This window comes from Polyodon spathula, chromosome 3, assembly GCF_017654505.1.
Source record: "Polyodon spathula isolate WHYD16114869_AA chromosome 3, ASM1765450v1, whole genome shotgun sequence".
In the NCBI taxonomy this organism is placed as follows: domain Eukaryota; kingdom Metazoa; phylum Chordata; class Actinopteri; order Acipenseriformes; family Polyodontidae; genus Polyodon; species Polyodon spathula.
The window spans coordinates 88,853,591-88,872,222 of record NC_054536.1 but is presented as its reverse complement, the minus strand read 5'-3'; the positions used below and the strand labels follow the sequence as shown (position 1 = coordinate 88,872,222).

The 18,632-nt window shown below is 36.6% G+C and overlaps 1 protein-coding gene across 1 annotated transcript in view; it reads right to left on the bottom strand.

The window, feature by feature from the left end:
* Nucleotides 1–18,632, bottom strand: part of LOC121313594 (histone deacetylase 9-like) — a 104,417-nt gene that overhangs the window by 15,746 nt on the left and 70,039 nt on the right. Inside the window, exons 4-7 of the mRNA XM_041246292.1 lie at nt 11,684–11,925; nt 9,788–9,932; nt 8,919–9,039; nt 8,099–8,226 (exon numbers count right to left, since the gene is read on the bottom strand). Of these exons, the coding sequence (XP_041102226.1) occupies nt 8,099–8,226; nt 8,919–9,039; nt 9,788–9,932; nt 11,684–11,925 (636 nt within the window). The remainder of the gene's footprint in view (nt 1–8,098; nt 8,227–8,918; nt 9,040–9,787; nt 9,933–11,683; nt 11,926–18,632) is intronic.

The window sequence follows — 18,632 nt, the reverse complement described above, 5'->3', positions numbered from 1 at the left end:
GTGATTGTGTGTGTGTTTGTTAAAATGCTTAGTAGTGTTTTTTCCTTCAAAAGAACTTTCCAAATAGACAATAAAGCACACAGACTGGATATTTCAATAGAAAAGCTATGTCTTTAAAAGTCAGCCCTGTGAAGTGGTGATACTAATTGTATCCCTTGTAAAAATAGTGTTGTTTGGGCTACCTGACACTTGATGAATATCGGCTATTAGAAAAATACCACAACAATATTTGAACAACAATTAGATAAGAGGTTTACATGTAGTTAATGCAAAATGAAAATATATGAACTACTTTGTGTGTTTATGTAAAGGGCTACTATTATATATTGCTTTAACTTTGAAACCCCAGTCTTTGTGGTTCAGTGTGCTAATGCACTGACCCATTTAAATAAAGAGCACAGTAAATTCAGGGCTGTCATGCAATGGGGCTCTTCTGTGTTATTTGCTCCAGGTCCAAGTCTTAATAACGTTATTCTTCAACTAGTTTTAACACTGCAGGAGAAACTTAAACTTGAGTGTTGTGACTATATCACACATCCAGTATGTGTTGTAGCACAACTTTATTTTTATTTATTTATTTTTTCTGCCCCAAATATTTTAAGTTGTATTAAAAAAGATAACTGCAATCTAATTTGCTGTAAACAATGTCCCTGTAAACCACAAAACGGACCATGTTCCTTAATTGCACCAAATATTAACTTAATTTAGTTGTGTTACTGTAAAACCACTATACCAGTTTAGCAAAATGAATACACAATTAAATGCTGTGCAGATAAAAAAAAAGAATTGTATTAAGTAGATCAGCTGCTAATACATTTGACACTTTGTTACACTGACCGATATGGGCAAATTGTCTGTGCAATACATTTACTATGGAGGCTAAGGCTGTTTAAATCTCAATGCAAAAAAATCAAAGACCATTTGTATGTTGGCAGTTCAAGAATTTATAGCTAGAAATAATACTCTAACATCCATTGCTTTTCCAATCAGCAGTTTAAAATAAAAAAAGCTCATGGGTCATGCAGCTCATCCTATAGATTTCTCAACATGATTCACCTTCAACACGTCAAACAATTAGTCTTTTTATTTGACTGGAACCTGCACCAGCTACAACAGTTTTGAAATCTAAGTCATGAGCTAGCGAGGCACAGTGTTACATGTTTCTCAGCTTGTTAGAGGAGAATGAAAAGATAAACATCCCTGTCATATTCAATTCTGCACTGTTTCTGTGCTTCTGCTTCTCTAGGTGCCAATCCCTTGTTTTTGATAGTTGTTTAAATGAAGAACAAGCAGTACCTTTATATCTATCTGCCATATGCGAGCCAACCACAAACAAGGTTTTAATGAGGAAAGACAGGAAGTGGGGGAGGGAAATTACCACATCTAGAGCCTGAAACCTGAGGAACAGGAAGTAAGCCCTGGGCTGTTCTTGTCCATGTAGGAGGATTGTTATTAAAGCATGGGAAGGTCCATTTTTACAGTCACATTGGCTTTCAAGGGTACAAAATGGAAAGGGTACAAAAAAGAGGTGGAAAAGATAGCTTTGAAGTTTAACACATATAAAGTGTTGTGCTTTCTTAACAGTGGTGCAACTAGCAGGAAACGTTGGGCTGGCTGGGCAAGTCTCTCCGGAAAATCGAACTAAAAATAAATACCGGTACCGTTTTACAGCTGTGCATGTTATACGAAATTATAGAGGAAAAGAATAATAATATTGTTATCATTAATATCATGATAATGATAACAATTACCACTACTGTATAATAAAATAACAACAAAAATAATGAGTTTATTTTTACTAGTACAATAATAATAATAATAATAATAATAATAATAATAAATAATAAATATGAAATAACTTGCTCAGAAATCTAGGCAGTGATTCTTTTCTAGTTCATCTATGATGTTTTCAACTTGAGGACTTGAAATGTTCAACATGCTGACCGCAAACAGGACTTGAGCCTGCGTAAAGAGCTAAAAGATTTTTCGGCTGATGCTGTTATGACTGGTATTGTTGCAAAGATTTTTAATAAACAGTGGATGTTCAGATAGAACATTGGGTCATCTGCTGTAAGTGCTTTCATCACATTGTTCTGTCTTTCATCCATGGGGCACCTGTTCCATTGTGCAGGCCACCTATCCTACTCGTTCTTTAGATCCTCCGGTGTATCAGGATTGTCATCATCATACATTTGCATGGTAGTACTTAACTCCTAGAACCCATGCACAGCCATGTACTTTGGAATGAGGTACTGGATCATGCAAACCGTTCCGACATGTTCACTGAATCTCTCAGCTAATTCATTCAAGAGGCTATCGACAAACGGAAAGTCTGTTTTTGGATCTGTTGCTGGGTAGTTCACCCATTTTGTTTGCTTTCCTGCTAGTCAAGGCATTTCAAGAGGAATGCCTGCAAGTTCCTCTGCTTTTTGAAAAATGTAGGCAAATTCCTCTTCAAGGTTCTGCCTTATGCTGTTAATAGCATTGCGGGTATTGTGGATGTGCTCCAAGCACTGCAGAATGTCTATGTCCAGTTTCTGGAGAGAGGTGGACACAGGGAGAAGCAGTCCAGATAACTTTGCCAGTGTGATCAATGAGACAAGGAAACCATCTGATTAAATATAGGTAAGAAATTGTTCAGCTTTTGCTGAAGCAACACAGTCAGTCCATTCTGTGATGTGTAACAGCACCTCTGTCACTGCTGGATACATTTCAACAAAACGCAAGATTGTTTCATTTCTTTCAACCAAGCGGGTCTCAAACAATCCATTAAGCTACTTCTTTTTTGTGTCTGGCAACGCATTGATTTTGTCTTTCAGAAGTTTCATTCTTTTGGCGGAGCCTCAGACAAAGTTTGACACATCCTTTATTGTTTCAAAACAAATTTCACGTAACTTGAATGCATGTGCTATCACTATTCAGAGCATGGCTTGAACAGTGCACATAAAGCGCTTTTGGTATTTTAGTTGTACCTACTGCTTGCACACTCTTTCTGCTGCTTCTCATTACCGTGCAACCATCATATCCTTGCCTACACATCTTCTCAAGAATAAGGCCATACTGCTCAAGGTTTTCTATAATTACTTCCAAGTCCTTCTCCAGTTAGTTCTTCAAACCGTAGAAACTGTTCTTGAATTTCATTGTGTGACAGAAATACAATGATTCTTGGTTGTAAATCTCCCTCCCGACCTGTGAGGGCGCTAAGCAGAGAGAACAGAGTTCCCTGGACAGGCTGACCTGTCAGTTCTTTCGCAGGGTTCAAGGGAAGTCGGCCAGCTAGAAAGAGGGTGGGACGCATTGACCCGGAAGGGAAATGACATGGCAGCCGCAGACTGGAGAAACCCTCGGGCACCGCGACAGAAGGTGACGCTCCAAGGAGTACGGATATAGCCTGATTAGCCCCTCCTGCTGTTAAACTTTTGAAATCTTTTCAGCTAGGTTTCATAACGCCTTCTCTGTTTCCTGGGGTGTCAAAAATGTATTAATAGCACAGAGGCCACTTGAAGTAACTTTACAGCGGGAAAGATTTCACACCTTAATTAGCTATATAAGCTATTTAAAGTATATTGGACATCTAATAAAAACAAAACAAGTGAATACAACCTTTCTATAAGGTTTACATAGTATTAGCACTGCACCCATCACTGTTTCACTGATATTTCCATCTTCTACACAATAAAATAAAGAACAGCTGTTTATTTAACAGCTGCCTGACAACAATATCATTCATTGGAAAGTAGAAATTAATTAAGTTTGTGTGGGCTTTTTCCACATACAAGCTAGTCTCTGAGAAAGTGACTTGAAGCATGGAAACGCATGCACTTTCTTCAGAGCTATTATTTCATGCTTTTATTATTAAAAATCTCAAAATGAACTCTACCCACGAAGTTCTCACTTAAAACAGCCTTGTTAAAGTATATGATTGTTGGTTTCATACTTTGCAATATAATTGTTCAAAAGGAGTACAAAGTGTTATACTAGAAGACAAACACTTTTAATGTTCTATAGAAGTAAATTTAGCAGACTTTACAACTGACAAAGAAATAGTTTACTTTCTGAACACTTAGAATAATCTACATACATAAATGTGGCACTCCATATGGTAGAGTAATTTAGCAGGTAAAAGTACCACTGTAATTCAATGAGACACAGTGGGAAAATAATGAAATGCAATTTCCTTGACTTCATAGTAGAATTATGTACAATTTCAGCATGCTTCATATTGGTAACAGTCTAAACCAAGTGGGGGATATAATTCTTATGTATATTACTTTCCCATGAGGGATCCACAAACATAAAAACCTTAAAGTCTTTAAAAAAATGTAGCGAGCAGTCCTGCAATATGTAAATTGCATAAGTCATTTTTTTCCTTCAATTTACATTGGGTTATCGGGACTGTAAACCAGCTACCTTATTTTTAGGGAGTCTGATTTTCGGGTTTGACCTGATTTAACCTGGATTTTATATATTTAAGGCTTTTGCTTTTTTTGCACAATTCTTTCCCCAGTTATTTGTTTTATGGGTGTGAATTTAAGCCAAGAGCATTTAGATGTAACAGTCCATTGTTTCTCTTTGTAAAACAGCATGGAGTAAAGATGTTTAGTTTTCCCATATTTTCTGTGTGCAATTATACTTGCAACTCCACTACAAAATAAAACTTGACTGGAACAGAGAAATGCCTCCATATACAGTATATGTGTGTGTGTGTGTGAGAGAGAGAGAGAGAGAAAGAGAGAGAGAGAGAGAGATGTCGTCAAAAGTGTGAAAATATACATACATTGTGGATTTAAACTGTTGACGACAACTTTGTTGTCAACACTTTGTGCTTAAGCATTTATTTCTTTCTAAATGAAACCAGATTTCTACCTGTATATTTATTCTTTCCTGCTTTTAAATAAAAATAAAAAAATCTACCCAATTTGATCGGATTTTTTCATTAAATAATGTTACCCGATTTTTAAAAAAGCATTCACCCGAATTTGAAAAAGAATTTCACCCGAAAATCAGACGCCCTACTTATTTTCTGTACAATTACATTTTTTAACCTTTCTTTATGGGTTAAAGACATTCACAGCAAGGTGCTATTCAGGCTATACTAAAAGAACATTTTCTGAAGAACTTAGGAGCTCAAAAGTCACAGATTAGAGCAGAGTGAGACTACAGTTATGGGTCCTTAGTTCAGTTACTTACACACCTCAGGTGAAGAACCTGGGTTTACATTTAGGAAGAAGCTTACTTCTCGCACTAATGAGATATAAACAGAAGACACTTTTGTTGGTTCCAGAAAACCTTGTATTAACAATGTCATCACCATGCTGCAGGCACACAAACATACCCCTTTTCAAAACAGATAACAGCTGCCTAACCTTACACATGCTGCAGCGTGGTTTTGTGGTTATCAACAAAGCTAATGTCTATAAATGCAGTTCTATATTTTATACAGGCATACATATTTATTTTCAGTTCAGTATTTTGTTGTATATTGAAACAAACAAAATAACTGCCTGAATGCGCTACTCAACTAAACCTTATCATGACACTGAATTAGCAAAAGAGACAACAAAATCATTTGTTTATGCTCTTACTTTTAAGCACATATACAGAAAGCTTGATTTAATGTTGTTGAACCTGTATATTACACATATGCTGTATTTTTTATTATTAAATAACCTGACTGAAGTCAAGACAGAAGATTCTATTGAGGCAAATGAAATATTTATTTTTAAAGTAAAAAAAATAGGTTTAAGAGACTCACACTGTTAGCGATGTTGGTTTTCTCAATGATACAACCAAAGGCTTGATGTCAGTGGTGCCCTACTGTACCTCAATTACTTTTCATCAACCATATATCACTTATGCACACTTCGGAGAACCTTCCGGGATAAAAAGGGATACATTTTAAGATATATGTGTCACTATTATAATGCTAAAAAAACTATTTATATTCTTTCCATAGCGGAGGTGAAGAAAAGGGACAGACCTTCTTTTTAAGGGGTAGTTGACACCCCTGCATACTATCTGTCTCCCTAAGGGTGAGGAAGAGAGTTCAGCCTTGTGTCAAAAGTCACTCATTAATAATAAGGCTGTTGGTGTCACCTTTGTCCACCGGAGTCCCCAAACGCTCAACAGTGACCCTAAGGCCTGAGGTAAGGCAATGTGGTCACATCCTGGTAGGCTGAAAGTGTGTGTGTGTGTGTGTGTGTGTGTGTGGGGGGGGGGGGGGGGGGGGGGTTTGTAGCTTCCTACACTAGTTAGTTTATTATGACCTCCAAAATCATTTTCTAAACCCTGGTGTGAATTTACAGATTATCCACTACAGTAAAAGTACCCCCTTTTCATTATATTGATCTAAAATGTAAACAAGACCACTTGCTGGAACAATGAGTTGATGTTCTACGATATCTGTTGTCTGTCTCCGTTGACTTCAAACTTCTGTGTCTTTAGGATCATCTGCAAACATTTAGGCAAGCTCAGACCTTTTTTTTCTTTTTACCAACTGAAGCCCCAAATCTAAGTGTGTGATATACTCTAATATCACCATGCCCCGGGTGCATTGCAAGTCATGCAATAAGGCACTCTGAAGTGCCTTATTGCACTCATAAAATGGGTTAACTTACTAAATTGAAAAAAAAAACTAAGTAAAAACATATTTTTTAAATTAACAAAAGAGTCATTTTTATTAAATATCTTTCCGCCTAGAACTGAGCTTAGAAAAAAAAAAAGTTTCATATAACTTTGTTTTTAGTAAAACCAAAAATGCTTTAATTAAAAAAAATAAATAAATACAAAAATTAAAAATGTGTAGATGTTGAATTGAACATTGCCATTAAAAGTAATTCTTGGTATTAAATGGTTCTTGGTATGGTTCATTAAATTTTAATGTAAAATATTACTGGCCATATTCTTTATGACACAGAACAAATTAGTCTGCCTTTAAATCACACAGGCTCTTCCTCATAATTTTTTTTTTTTAATCATCCTCTGTTATTCAGGGTAAGAGGGTATCCATACCAGATTTGTGCTACTGCATTACACTTGTGAGAAAGACGTTATTTGCATTATGGAATATCTGGTTACTTATCAAACTGACTGCAGTTTATAGCTGGACAACTTGGAGAACTACTGGGCCCGTGTTAAGAACAATTTAAAACAATGCAGGGCACAGCAGAGTAGATGATACCACCATAACTGGACACGTTGATGTGGAGAGAAAGGTACGGCAGGAATTGTCAAGATGCATTTATAAATATTCTGCATCAGATGCGCAGCTGCACAGGGGGTGGGACCGGTGACAGCAGGCAGCAGACGATGCAACCAACCAGAGCAGGGACATAGACCACAAACAGCGGCAAAACAACACATCCTTTTAACCACCAAAGTCTCTAAGAGCGAACCAAATCTTTTTAAAAAGTTGAAAGTTTAAGTTATTTTTTAAAACTATTTATTTTCAGACTGGGATAGGGAAACGCAGTAGTTCAGGAAGAATGTAGTTCAGGCTAGCGATCAGAATGGCGATTTCTGAATTGATTTGAATACTTCAGTACTTTAATTAATCATTGGTGTCTGATTCAGACTCATTCAATATCTCATGTACACTTCGGTTTCCCAAAAGGTCAATATTTACATAAAATCTTGTCGGTCAAGTTTATTGCGATAAATTACAATATGTCTGCCTTTTTGGCCCCTTTTTGAAAAGTAGTGCTGACATATCCACACCACCATGTGACCTGTTTTGACCAATAATGTCTTTGTAAAATACCCATTTTATAAATACATATAAAGTGCATACAATTGAGCAACACAGATGAATAAGAGAAAAAAAAAAAAGTACATCATTTGTTAGTAGCCAGTTTGCCAGTTATTAACAGCAGCTTTACATTTACTGTATAGGGACACACTAAAAAGTCAAATTGTATACATTAATAAATTTAGATATTTAGAGCTTTTCAAGTGGCTGTAAGATACAATCTTGAATTGGGAAAACTATCTATATATATATATATATATATATATATATATATATATATCAGATAATTATATATATAATATATATATATAGAGTATAAGATCACTGGAATGTCAACTGAACAATATTGACTCACCTGTTTTTTCTTAATGGGAAAATCATCTTTTGAAGCATGTGTTCCCGGCAGTGTGTACTTGTATGATGGTGGTGTCGCACCAAGAGGAGGTGAGCTCTGATCTAATGAAGCATGATGGGCAGCCCTGGTAAACACAAATGAACTGTATGAGAAAACATAAAAAAACAAAAAATTTATTTGACTCCTCTTGAATGAACTATTTAAAGTAATGGTCGGTTATTTGACCTCTGAATGACTGTTTAAAGTAATGGTTGAGCCACTGTCATCATTACTTTACTGATTAACAGTTATTGATGTTTGGAAAAGCCATAAAAACACAAGACAACTGAAAGGCAACATTTTCAGTTGAGCCTCAAACCAAGAATGTTAGTTGAACTTTTATAAACAGCTTGAACATGTCATCAATAAAAGTTGCAAACATCTCACTTGCATTATTATTATTATTATTATTATTATTGGGAAGCATGACAATCTTGGCATAAAATAAAATCATGGGATTTCCAGTATAGCCAGCAGGCTAACTTACAGCTTCATTAATTCAATATTCACGTCAATAAATGGATCACAAGAGCTCATAATGGGTTCTACATGCATACTGAACACAGCTGATTGTTTTTTATAGCACTGAACTGCATTTTTACATTTGCTTTGCGAATTGTGTGTGGCATGCCTTTTAGTTTAAGGTCAGTGGTACTAAAGTTGGTGAGCTTTTTAATTGGGATATTGTATAAACAAGGCTTTTTAATATTTAGCATGCTAGAAACCCCCTCCAACCATCGAAGATCTACAAAAGACCCCACGTCAAACTGTACTCACATGTACCATAGCTTCCGGTGGCGGCCCAGGGAATGATTATTTCCATTTGCTGCAGGATCTTTAGATTTACTTAACAAGAACTCCTGGAGCTTCTGCTTAACTTCTGTGCTGGCCATGGCACCTTCAAATTAAAAGGGCAATATTAATACTGGTTTTGTCAAGTTATCTAGAGGTAAAAGCACTATTTTCATTTTTTTTTTTTTTTTTTTTTTTTTTTTTAGATACCTGCACATTGCAATAATAAAGACAAAATACTGATGTACTTTTATGCTAATTGCGCACTGAACAAGGAACTGACCATATAACTTGTAGATACACTGGTAGCGTAATTACTGTCTGCAACAGTTTAACCCCAGAGTGTTCTGAAGTGAACAAAACTAATGAGTGCATGTCTCCCCCTAGTGGACATCTGGAGATTCTTGAAAAAGGAAAACTGGAAGCAAGGACTAAAGTGTGGTGACTGGTACTCAGGAATATAGCAAATTCCATATTAATCCTCTGTATCATGTACTTATAGTTGTTTAAAATATACATCCTGACAAAATATGTTAGTGCAGAACCCTGCAAATAATCTGGCACCATACCATACTGTAAAACCTCCATATCTAAGTACCAACTAAAAAGTTCAGGATTTAACTGAAGTGGATGGGTTAGCTGTTAAAGGTCCTTACGATGATCACTCAAAGGACCATCTCAAAAGTCTTAGTATCTACTGGATGATAATCAGGCTGTACTGTATACTAAAAACATGTAGTGTTTAATTAAAGTTGTAGTAAACTACTGTATTATTTTGAACATGTAAATAACTCAAGTTTATGTATGTGATATTTGAATATTTGGCAATGACTTAAATACATATTGATCCTTACTTTCTCTTCCCCTGCCCCGGAGAGAGAGAAATTGTTGCTCTCGGCGCTGCAGTTCCATTTCCTGTTCCTGTCTCTGTTGCTCAAGCTTGCGTTCTTTCTCCAAAAGCTCTTGCTGTTGTTTCATGACAAGCAGCTCCTGTTGTAACTTGGGAATGGAAAAAAAACACTAACATTTTAGTGGAATAGGTGTGCTGTATTTAAACTGAAGCAGCAGCCAGTGGACCACAGTGTTCAACATCATTGAACAATAGGCAAGGGTTACTTTAGTCCTGCAGACTGTTCTTATGCATACAGTGTGCTGCCTACCAGCATTCATTGTTATGGATATTGAGTGCATTTCAGATTTCTTCATACAGTTGTCACCTTCCCCTGTCTGTCACCACCACAATCTACTATACCTAAAGTTGTGTGACAAAGTGGTATTTGACTTCTCAGTGGTCTTTGACTTGCTTGGACACCCATTACGATGCCCTCTGTCAGCAGATCAGATTTTTTTTTTTGACATATCACGTGGAAAGCTACTTAGCACAACTTCTGTTTTCTAATAAAATGGCCGCACCCAGTACAATAACGAAAAACTGTCATCTGCGTTTATTTAACCTCAGACTTTTCTTTAGACCCATGTCTTTTTTATTTGCCTTTTTTTTAGGTTTCCAAAGAAACCAAACTAGAGAAGGAGAAACCACAAATTAAAAATAACAACAGCTACGACTTGGCGGTACCCATTTCTTTTATGTACATTTGGTTTGTATTTTAAGTTTAGGGTGCTACAGCATGCTGTTGGGTCTCTCACAGGTCACAAACAGTGCAAGTGAGAGCAACACCACGAAGGAACCTTAACCGCAAGCTCCACTGAACTACACAAGCTTTACATTTTTGACTTCATTAGTACCATCTGTGGTGGTTATGGCTGGACCAATGTCCAGTAGAAGCTGAATAGAAACCTTTTATGGCTCAGAGGTTGAGTGACTGACTTTCGGACCACAGCTTAATCCCTGGTTTGCCACAACAAATGGAATCCATTAAATAGGGGCAATTGTAAATTTGAAAGATTACATGAAATGTACTAACCCAAATTCATTGCACAACACAAAGTCGAAATCTGTTTGTGGTCGACCTAACATCCCTGTTCCAAAATTCCAAAGCTAGATACTTGATGGAACATGTACTGGAATCCAGATTCATAGCATGAAACTGTCAATATCTTGTTGCAGTTCTTAGTTATAAGTTGTGCTGTGCATACCGATTGTAATCAACATATTCCATTATTGTGAATCTGGGTTCTGTTATGCATTTCTACTTTTGGAACCAAGGTGCTAGATTCAGCAGCATGATGCTTTAAGCCAGTAATAAATTCAGGTCCCTGAACGCATAGATGCAACAGATTACACGTTACAGAGATGTTTGTAGTACAACAGGGGAATCAGAATGGCAACTCAAAGTAAAGCACTGCCAGATTTTGGCTTTCTGAATTTGGTAATGAAACCCTGAACATTATAGTCATATTTCAACCTGGGATCCTAGAATATATACAACAGATTATAGTTTTAGTACTCTTTAGTAGTGAACAAGCACATCCATCACTGGAAAATACAGAAAAAAATATCCTTTCAGAGAATCAATCACTACCCACCACAAAATCTGTACATGACATGTTTTAAAGTACACACTCTGATTCAACATAGTTTGGGGAAATTTCATACAGTTACCTGTGGTGTTTAAATCTGCCACACAGCAAAAATGCATTGTAAATCACTTGCCTTTAAATTGCAGAGCAGATACTGTTTTCCATTAAAAAGTGCCAGAGCCCACATACCGCATGACTAAAGGAGGTTTTTGGGGGGGTTTCACTGTTTGTTTAATCTGCTTTCAGATTGTGCTGCACCCAGCTCTCACCTTGATGTGCTCCTGAAGTTGGGCTTGATGCTGCCTCATCAGGTTTTCGTGCTGTTTTTGGAACTCGGTGATCAGGAGCTGTTTTTGAATCTGTTGTTGTTTTTGGATCAGGAGCAATTCTTGCTGTAACTGCTTCTCCTGCAGCGTGGTATCCACCACTGGCATCATCATCCTGAGGTCTGTGCGAAGGTCCAGTGGTGTGACGGACTCCAGGCCACTAGGAATTTCTGGCTTTATTTCCACTGCACAAGAGCCAAGACATGGGTGTGAGAGGTACAGGACAACACAATTAAGTTTAAGGTTCAGAAATACCTAAGGAGGGGGAGGTTACATGTAACAATTGGTTAATGCACCACCCTTTTACCTACAGATTACAGAAACAATTATATTTTGGGAACATATCAAGCGTGACATCACACCGTGTGAACTGATCTGATGTTCCTAAAAGGCATAAGCGCACTGTTTTTGGTTTGTTTACAATCTTTGCTCAACTTATTGTATGACTACAACACATTTTTCACTTATTAGGATTCAGTTAGGTTAAAGAGTAAGTAGTGGTGTTCTGAAAAATAGTATTATACATCCCTATGTGTGACTACAACTGTTTAAACAAAGTACCTGTCATTTTTCTTTTCATTGTTAACATCTGGATAACTTTTTACACTTATAACAGAAGCTCTTTTTAAAATGTGGTTCTAGTATACTGGGGTTTGAGATTTGTCCTTTAAACCACTGCAGGAAGAGCGATAAAAAAAGAAAGAAAAAGAAACCGTAACAAGTGCTCTGGCTTTTCTGTTCCGTACCACATCATGGATTGTTACTGCTGTCTTACTTGTTTGACAATGTGTGCAATGGAGTGGACATTTTGAAAAGCGCTTTGAAACAGACTTTAAAGTTATAAGTGTACAAATCTGTTAGGATGTTAATGAAAATAAAAAAAGGACAGGTACTGTACGTTATTTAAACAGTGGGGACGTGTAACGTTATATTTTTTGGAATCCCACTGCTCACTCTTTAATCATGAACTTCAACGTCATGCTTGGTAGGCCCTGTAAAAAGAAAGGAAATGTATCAAATAATATAACCACAAGAGAGACCACAATTCAGCTCTTAATGAAAGGAACAGTGAAGAGGCAGCCAGTGAGCTTGAGAAACACAACCTGTGAAACATCAATAAAGACGAGCAAAAACAAAGACATGTTTAAATGCTGATGATCATAGGAAACATATCTTAACATGGTAAACACTTGGAAGGGCTAAGGACCTTGACAATAGTTCAGTAATATTAAAAACAAACAAAAAAAAGTTATAGCCTTAACCATGTAAACCAAGTATATTCCATAAATAACATAAGATAACATAGACCACGTAAATCAGTTAGGACACTAATCTGCCATCCTACAGATATCATATTTCATTCAACAGCTATTTACCAACTTATTTTTAGATATAAATTGTAGTGAATCACAGCTCTTTTGCTTTTATTTAAAGAGAAACCATGAACTTGCGAGAAATCACGTTAAATTTCCAAAACTGGGCTTGATTAGAAATAATAGCTGTGAGGCTACAAAGAAAATGACAGGCAAGAGCCTGGTCTTTTCATGCAATTTATTCAACAGCAATCCACATTCCTTTTGTTGAGACTAAATATAGAACAGTTTACACAAGAAATCAATAGTGCTTGCTGGGAGCACAGCAAAGGCATGAATATTTCATTGCACAGAGAGATGGCAATCAGCAAACTGACATTTCTTTGGGATGAGTCACAGCTACCTGGACAATCTCTCGTCTTGTATTACCTTCTATTTTTAAAATGAATTTCTTTGAAGGTGACAAAGCGTTATTACTTACATCCGCTGTAAAAGAATAATATAACATAGCTTTTTATAACTGTGCTATTGGCAGAAAAGGAACTTTTGCATTCTGAATGAGATAGCTTCACAGGCTCTGATCCCCCCCCCCCCCCCCCCCCAAACAAATAAAATAAAGACTTTGGATTAATGATCCCAGTTAACTTAATCTTTCAAGCTTTAGGGTGTCCAACAGAACATGGCTTAGTCTATCAGCTCAATGTACGGCCCAAAGGATCTCATAGGGTTGTCGTCGCCTATTTGGGATCCTGATAATTGGGATTGTTGCTTAAATGGGATACAACTCTGGGAGATGGTTCTTCCAAATGCTATTTATGTCATTTAATTGCGACATCACCTACTTTAATCTGGATACAGTATTTTCAAATGATGAACGGAGATCGCTTTTCAGGACGAGACAGGTCGTGTAGCACAGTGCAGTGAGTTCATGATTGCGCTGTGACTTGCGTAAACCACGTTGAACACTTGAAGGAGGAGCAAAGAAAGTTGGCATGTCAACATCACAGATGCCTCGTCTTGTGATAAGATGTGATTTCATTCTTTTTCATTTCAGGTAGAAACAAACAGCAAATTTTTTTTGTGTGTGTATTTAATAATGTATTTAACATTTAATCATAAATGTGCTGCGACTTCATTCTTTTTCTTTTCATCAATAAACAAAAAAACGATTAAGGTTGTTTCAATTGCCTCTCATTTAATTTGGACAGCTGCTTATTCTGGATATTTTAAGCAGCGCCAACTGTAGTTATTAATGATTAAAAGGGTTTAACAATTAGTTAGAAAATAAAACACAAAGTCAAAAGGTCCTCAGCAAAGATACGCTGAATAGACATAAGAAGTAGATTTCAAGCAGTATGTTGTGATGTTCTTTTTTCTTGACAAATATAACTTAAATGCTGACCTAACTGCACCCAATTCAATATCCAAAATTCGAAACAAGTACTAGAAAGATGAGTGTCCTATACAAGGGCATTTTATTTGCTGTATCTGGGCTTTGTGGTGTTATTTGACGTTCTATACTTTCATTACAATTGGTAAACAAAATGCTATATATTTGCAGAAAAGGGTACCACTTCTTCAGCCTGAAAATAAAACCACTATGCCATACACACTACATTACAACCTTCAGAAATAATATTAGACTGTTGGCCCCCACCCATAAAATAATTAAGGCGGGTGTACAACCCTTAGATTTCTTTACTTTCTTTACTGGTCCAGTACCTGGCTGAACTTACCCATGAGGAAACTGTGCAGCTGCATAGTCTGAGCTCTGAAAGATGATACTGGGGCACAAACGTAACTTGCATGCTACCTTTTCACTGAAATCCTCCTGCACAAGTGAGCAATAGCACAGATTGCTGTAGGTCTATTCCCAAAAATAAACCAGCAGAAAAGGCCACTGCCGGCCTCAGCGCCAGCACTGCCTGAAACTGGTTATTATAAAGGTTACAGCAGCCTTCCTTACAGATTGGGGTCACTCTGGCATTTCTACAAAGAATAAACTAAAAAATTCTATCGATTGAGCAATCTCCTTAATTGTTATTTCTTATACAGCTTCAAACCACGTATGTTTCCGACAGCAGGTTGCTAAGAAACTGAACAAACAAAAGGTTAACTGCTACACACTTGCTTAGAGAGTTCTTTAACTTAACGCAACATCTGTAATTATGCTTCCAGTAATGGCTATAAATAGAAACACACAGCTGAGAGGAGCAATAAAAGCCATGACATTTTGTCACCATGGAAACCACGTTGACGTAATGATGTTAGATGTGTAAGGATGCATGCCAGCCCTATTTCAAATCAATAAGCCACTCTTGAGATAGACTGGGTTTAAAGTACATTTCCTTTTTTTATGATCTCATTTCTATTTTTAAAAAGTCTTGTAATGCACACTGTTGAGCAAAATAACATTGTCTAGTGTGTGCTCTTAAAAAACAAAGCCCAGCTCTGTGTACAGAAACCACAAACTTGTAATGGAATAAGGCAGACATCCAAATGAAGAAGATTGCATTTTTGATTTGTCTAAACCGTGATGGGTCAAAACACTGTCAATGTTTTAAAGTATTTAAATATATGGTTGTGCTATCTACCCTATACCTTTTTATTTTAAACACAAAAACACCAAAAGCACTCTCTTACTGAAACATTAAAAAAAAAAATTAAATGCTATCCATTAGACTTTCAATCCTTAAACTGAATATGGTATTTTAGCTTTAAATACCCAAAAATGATTTTCAATGTATGCTTAATTGATGAAGGTTCACATTGACAAATACACAAAAATTATTGCTTTCATAAATAAAAAAAGTCATATAATTGTGCGCAAAAGCAAGGAGCCATTACATTAATAATTCTTCACTATCGCAAGGCAATGCAATACAGTAATTACCAACTTCTTTTTAAAACAAAAAGATTCTATACCAGAATATAGTCAGGGTTAACATTGATGCTACTCCACAAAACAAGAATTCTTTAATGCCTTGTCTCATCTACTGTACATGATAGAAACACCATCTGCACACTGCCACCCATCCACTCACAGGCGGGGGGGAGGGGGGTACCCCAATTCACTGGAGGCCTTTCTACTGTTGCTACAATGTTTAAATTACTGCAAAATATTCAAAGGCAACACTACCATATACTGCTTGTCATAAAAATGACTTCAAGCAACAATACCCCCAAAACCCTGCTCACGGTCTGTCACCTAGAGAGAAAAACATCCCCTAACACACCGTACTCATTCTCCAATACATCTTAGGCTGTTACCTACCTCTTTGTCAACCTTATAGAACAAGTACGATTCATGAGCTCACTGCCTTCCCATTGTCAGCACACCACTCTAGACTACAGTTACTTGTCTCCAGAAGGTTGACATATTAGGAAACCATTTTTCAGTAGTGTGCTTGCCATTGGAAAAAACTATACGTTTTCCAAGGGACTCTCAGTTTAACTTGATACCTAGCTCCCAAAAAAGACAGCCTCTCTGTTCATCTTCCATATTATTTCTGGCAGGGTTTCATAAGTGCACGGATGTATACGCTTACACATTGAGTACCTCTTGATGCAGTGGGAAGGGTATTGGTTATGCTTTGATTTGCCAGTCAATTATCCCCCAAGGGGCGAAGAAAGACACTTCAGAGGAATTTCAGTTGACTAAAATCAGTGTAAAATAGCAGCAAGTGGCCTAAAAATATTATCAAAACTAAAACTGATATTTATTTTGTGCTGGTCATTCAGACTGACATTCACAGCATAGGAAAAAAACAAACAAAAACACATTGTTATCAGGAATACCACCTTGTACAATGAGATAACTGGAGTCACACATGCACTGGAACCTGCAACTACCACCATGCATATCTGTTCCCTTTTGAAATAAACAACTGCTGCCCAGCTAACTGTCTTTCTATTGACGTAAACATGTTTTCAATATAGAAGCATTATAGTATACACTAAAGTTAATATAAATTATCCATAAAAAATCCCTAATTATTATTATTGGTTTTTTTAGATCGTATTTTTATTCTGCATACATTTAGAAAGTTAAATATATCTAGGATCTAATTTACAAAAGAGCAATATATGTAGCTGTAACATGCAGATTAAGAAGTGTGTCTAATGTGCACCATAAATCAAAATTTACTGCCCCATTTACTAACGGAGAACACATTAATTTAAGTGCATACCATTTGGCTCATTTACATACCATTGTATGCACACTACATGTATTGTGAGTGATAATTTAATGTGCACGATCATGTCTGAGACTTACCCATGCACCATGATATAAAAATCCCCAGCAGTCCAGGAGCATCTTTTGGTCATTGGCTTATTGTAAAAGGTGGAGGTGGCTTGCCTTGACCAAAAATGAGTGACCAACAGATGCAGCCCTCTGCAGGGGACAGGGACAGGCAACACAAACTAAAACTGCATGCAGAGGATTTAGAAATTCTAGTGGAAGAGGTTGTTTTAAAATTACAATACCTTGGTCCAGCTTCTTCCAAAATTCCTGCTTCCAGAAAGCAGACAATATAGGAAGCCATAAAACACACGGTCAATGCTCTGGGTCATAGCCAAAGGCCACAGACATTAAAATAAATAAATAAATAAATAAATAAATGCATTTAAAAAAAGTAGACTGAGCTGAAAAGAAAAAACTAAAGCGAAGATTGCTCATAACCGATCTGCAGCAACATATACAGGAAGAGGACCATCCGAACTGGTGGAAAAGAACACTGAGAACATTGTCTCCCCAGAACAACTAGAAGGTGTGCGAGGCGTCATTGACACCACAAGCCTTAAATATGATTTTCACCCAGGTAAGTTATAAATGACACAAACCACTTAATTGCTGTTATAAAGTTTAGCCATTTTGCAAAATTATTTTGTTAGTTTTTCAAAGATGTAATCTTCTGTTTCAAATAAATAACTCATTCATTTTCTGCAGCTCTTCAGATCCTACCCATACAGCATCTGTGTGCAAGTAATGTCTCCACGATGCCAGAAAGATTTCAGCCCAGAAAAACAGCGAGTCAAATAGTGAGTCTATCCGTGGTTAAAGCCTGCTTTCCAAGCAAACAAATTATTACGTTTTATTATTACGATTATCGCCCTTTAATAAATACTGTGCGACTAAATCTCATCTTATTCAGAGTGGGGTGCCTCATTTAAATTACCATACATATCACATATTTGTTCTGACTACCACAGTGTTGCACAATAAAATCAGTGTGCGCCATAATATGCCCAATATTTAGAACCCACACGGTACGTGTCACTACGTGTATTTTACTATTGCTTTTATAATTTTATCCTGGGCCTTAAATTTCGCTATATTTGGTCAAGTTGATTGCGTTAATTTCGTAACGTGTCACGGTGGTTTGTTGTAACGTTGGTGACACAATAACAACTGAATGTTGCACCATAATGTTTATTGTCCTTTTGCCCGGGCCCTAATCTTTAAATTTGGCTATATCAATAAACACAGTTTCATGTACCAATACATAAAATATCCCTTTAATACATGTAATAAGACCTGGTTAACTTGTTGTGTTGTGTTAAAATATCTTTATATT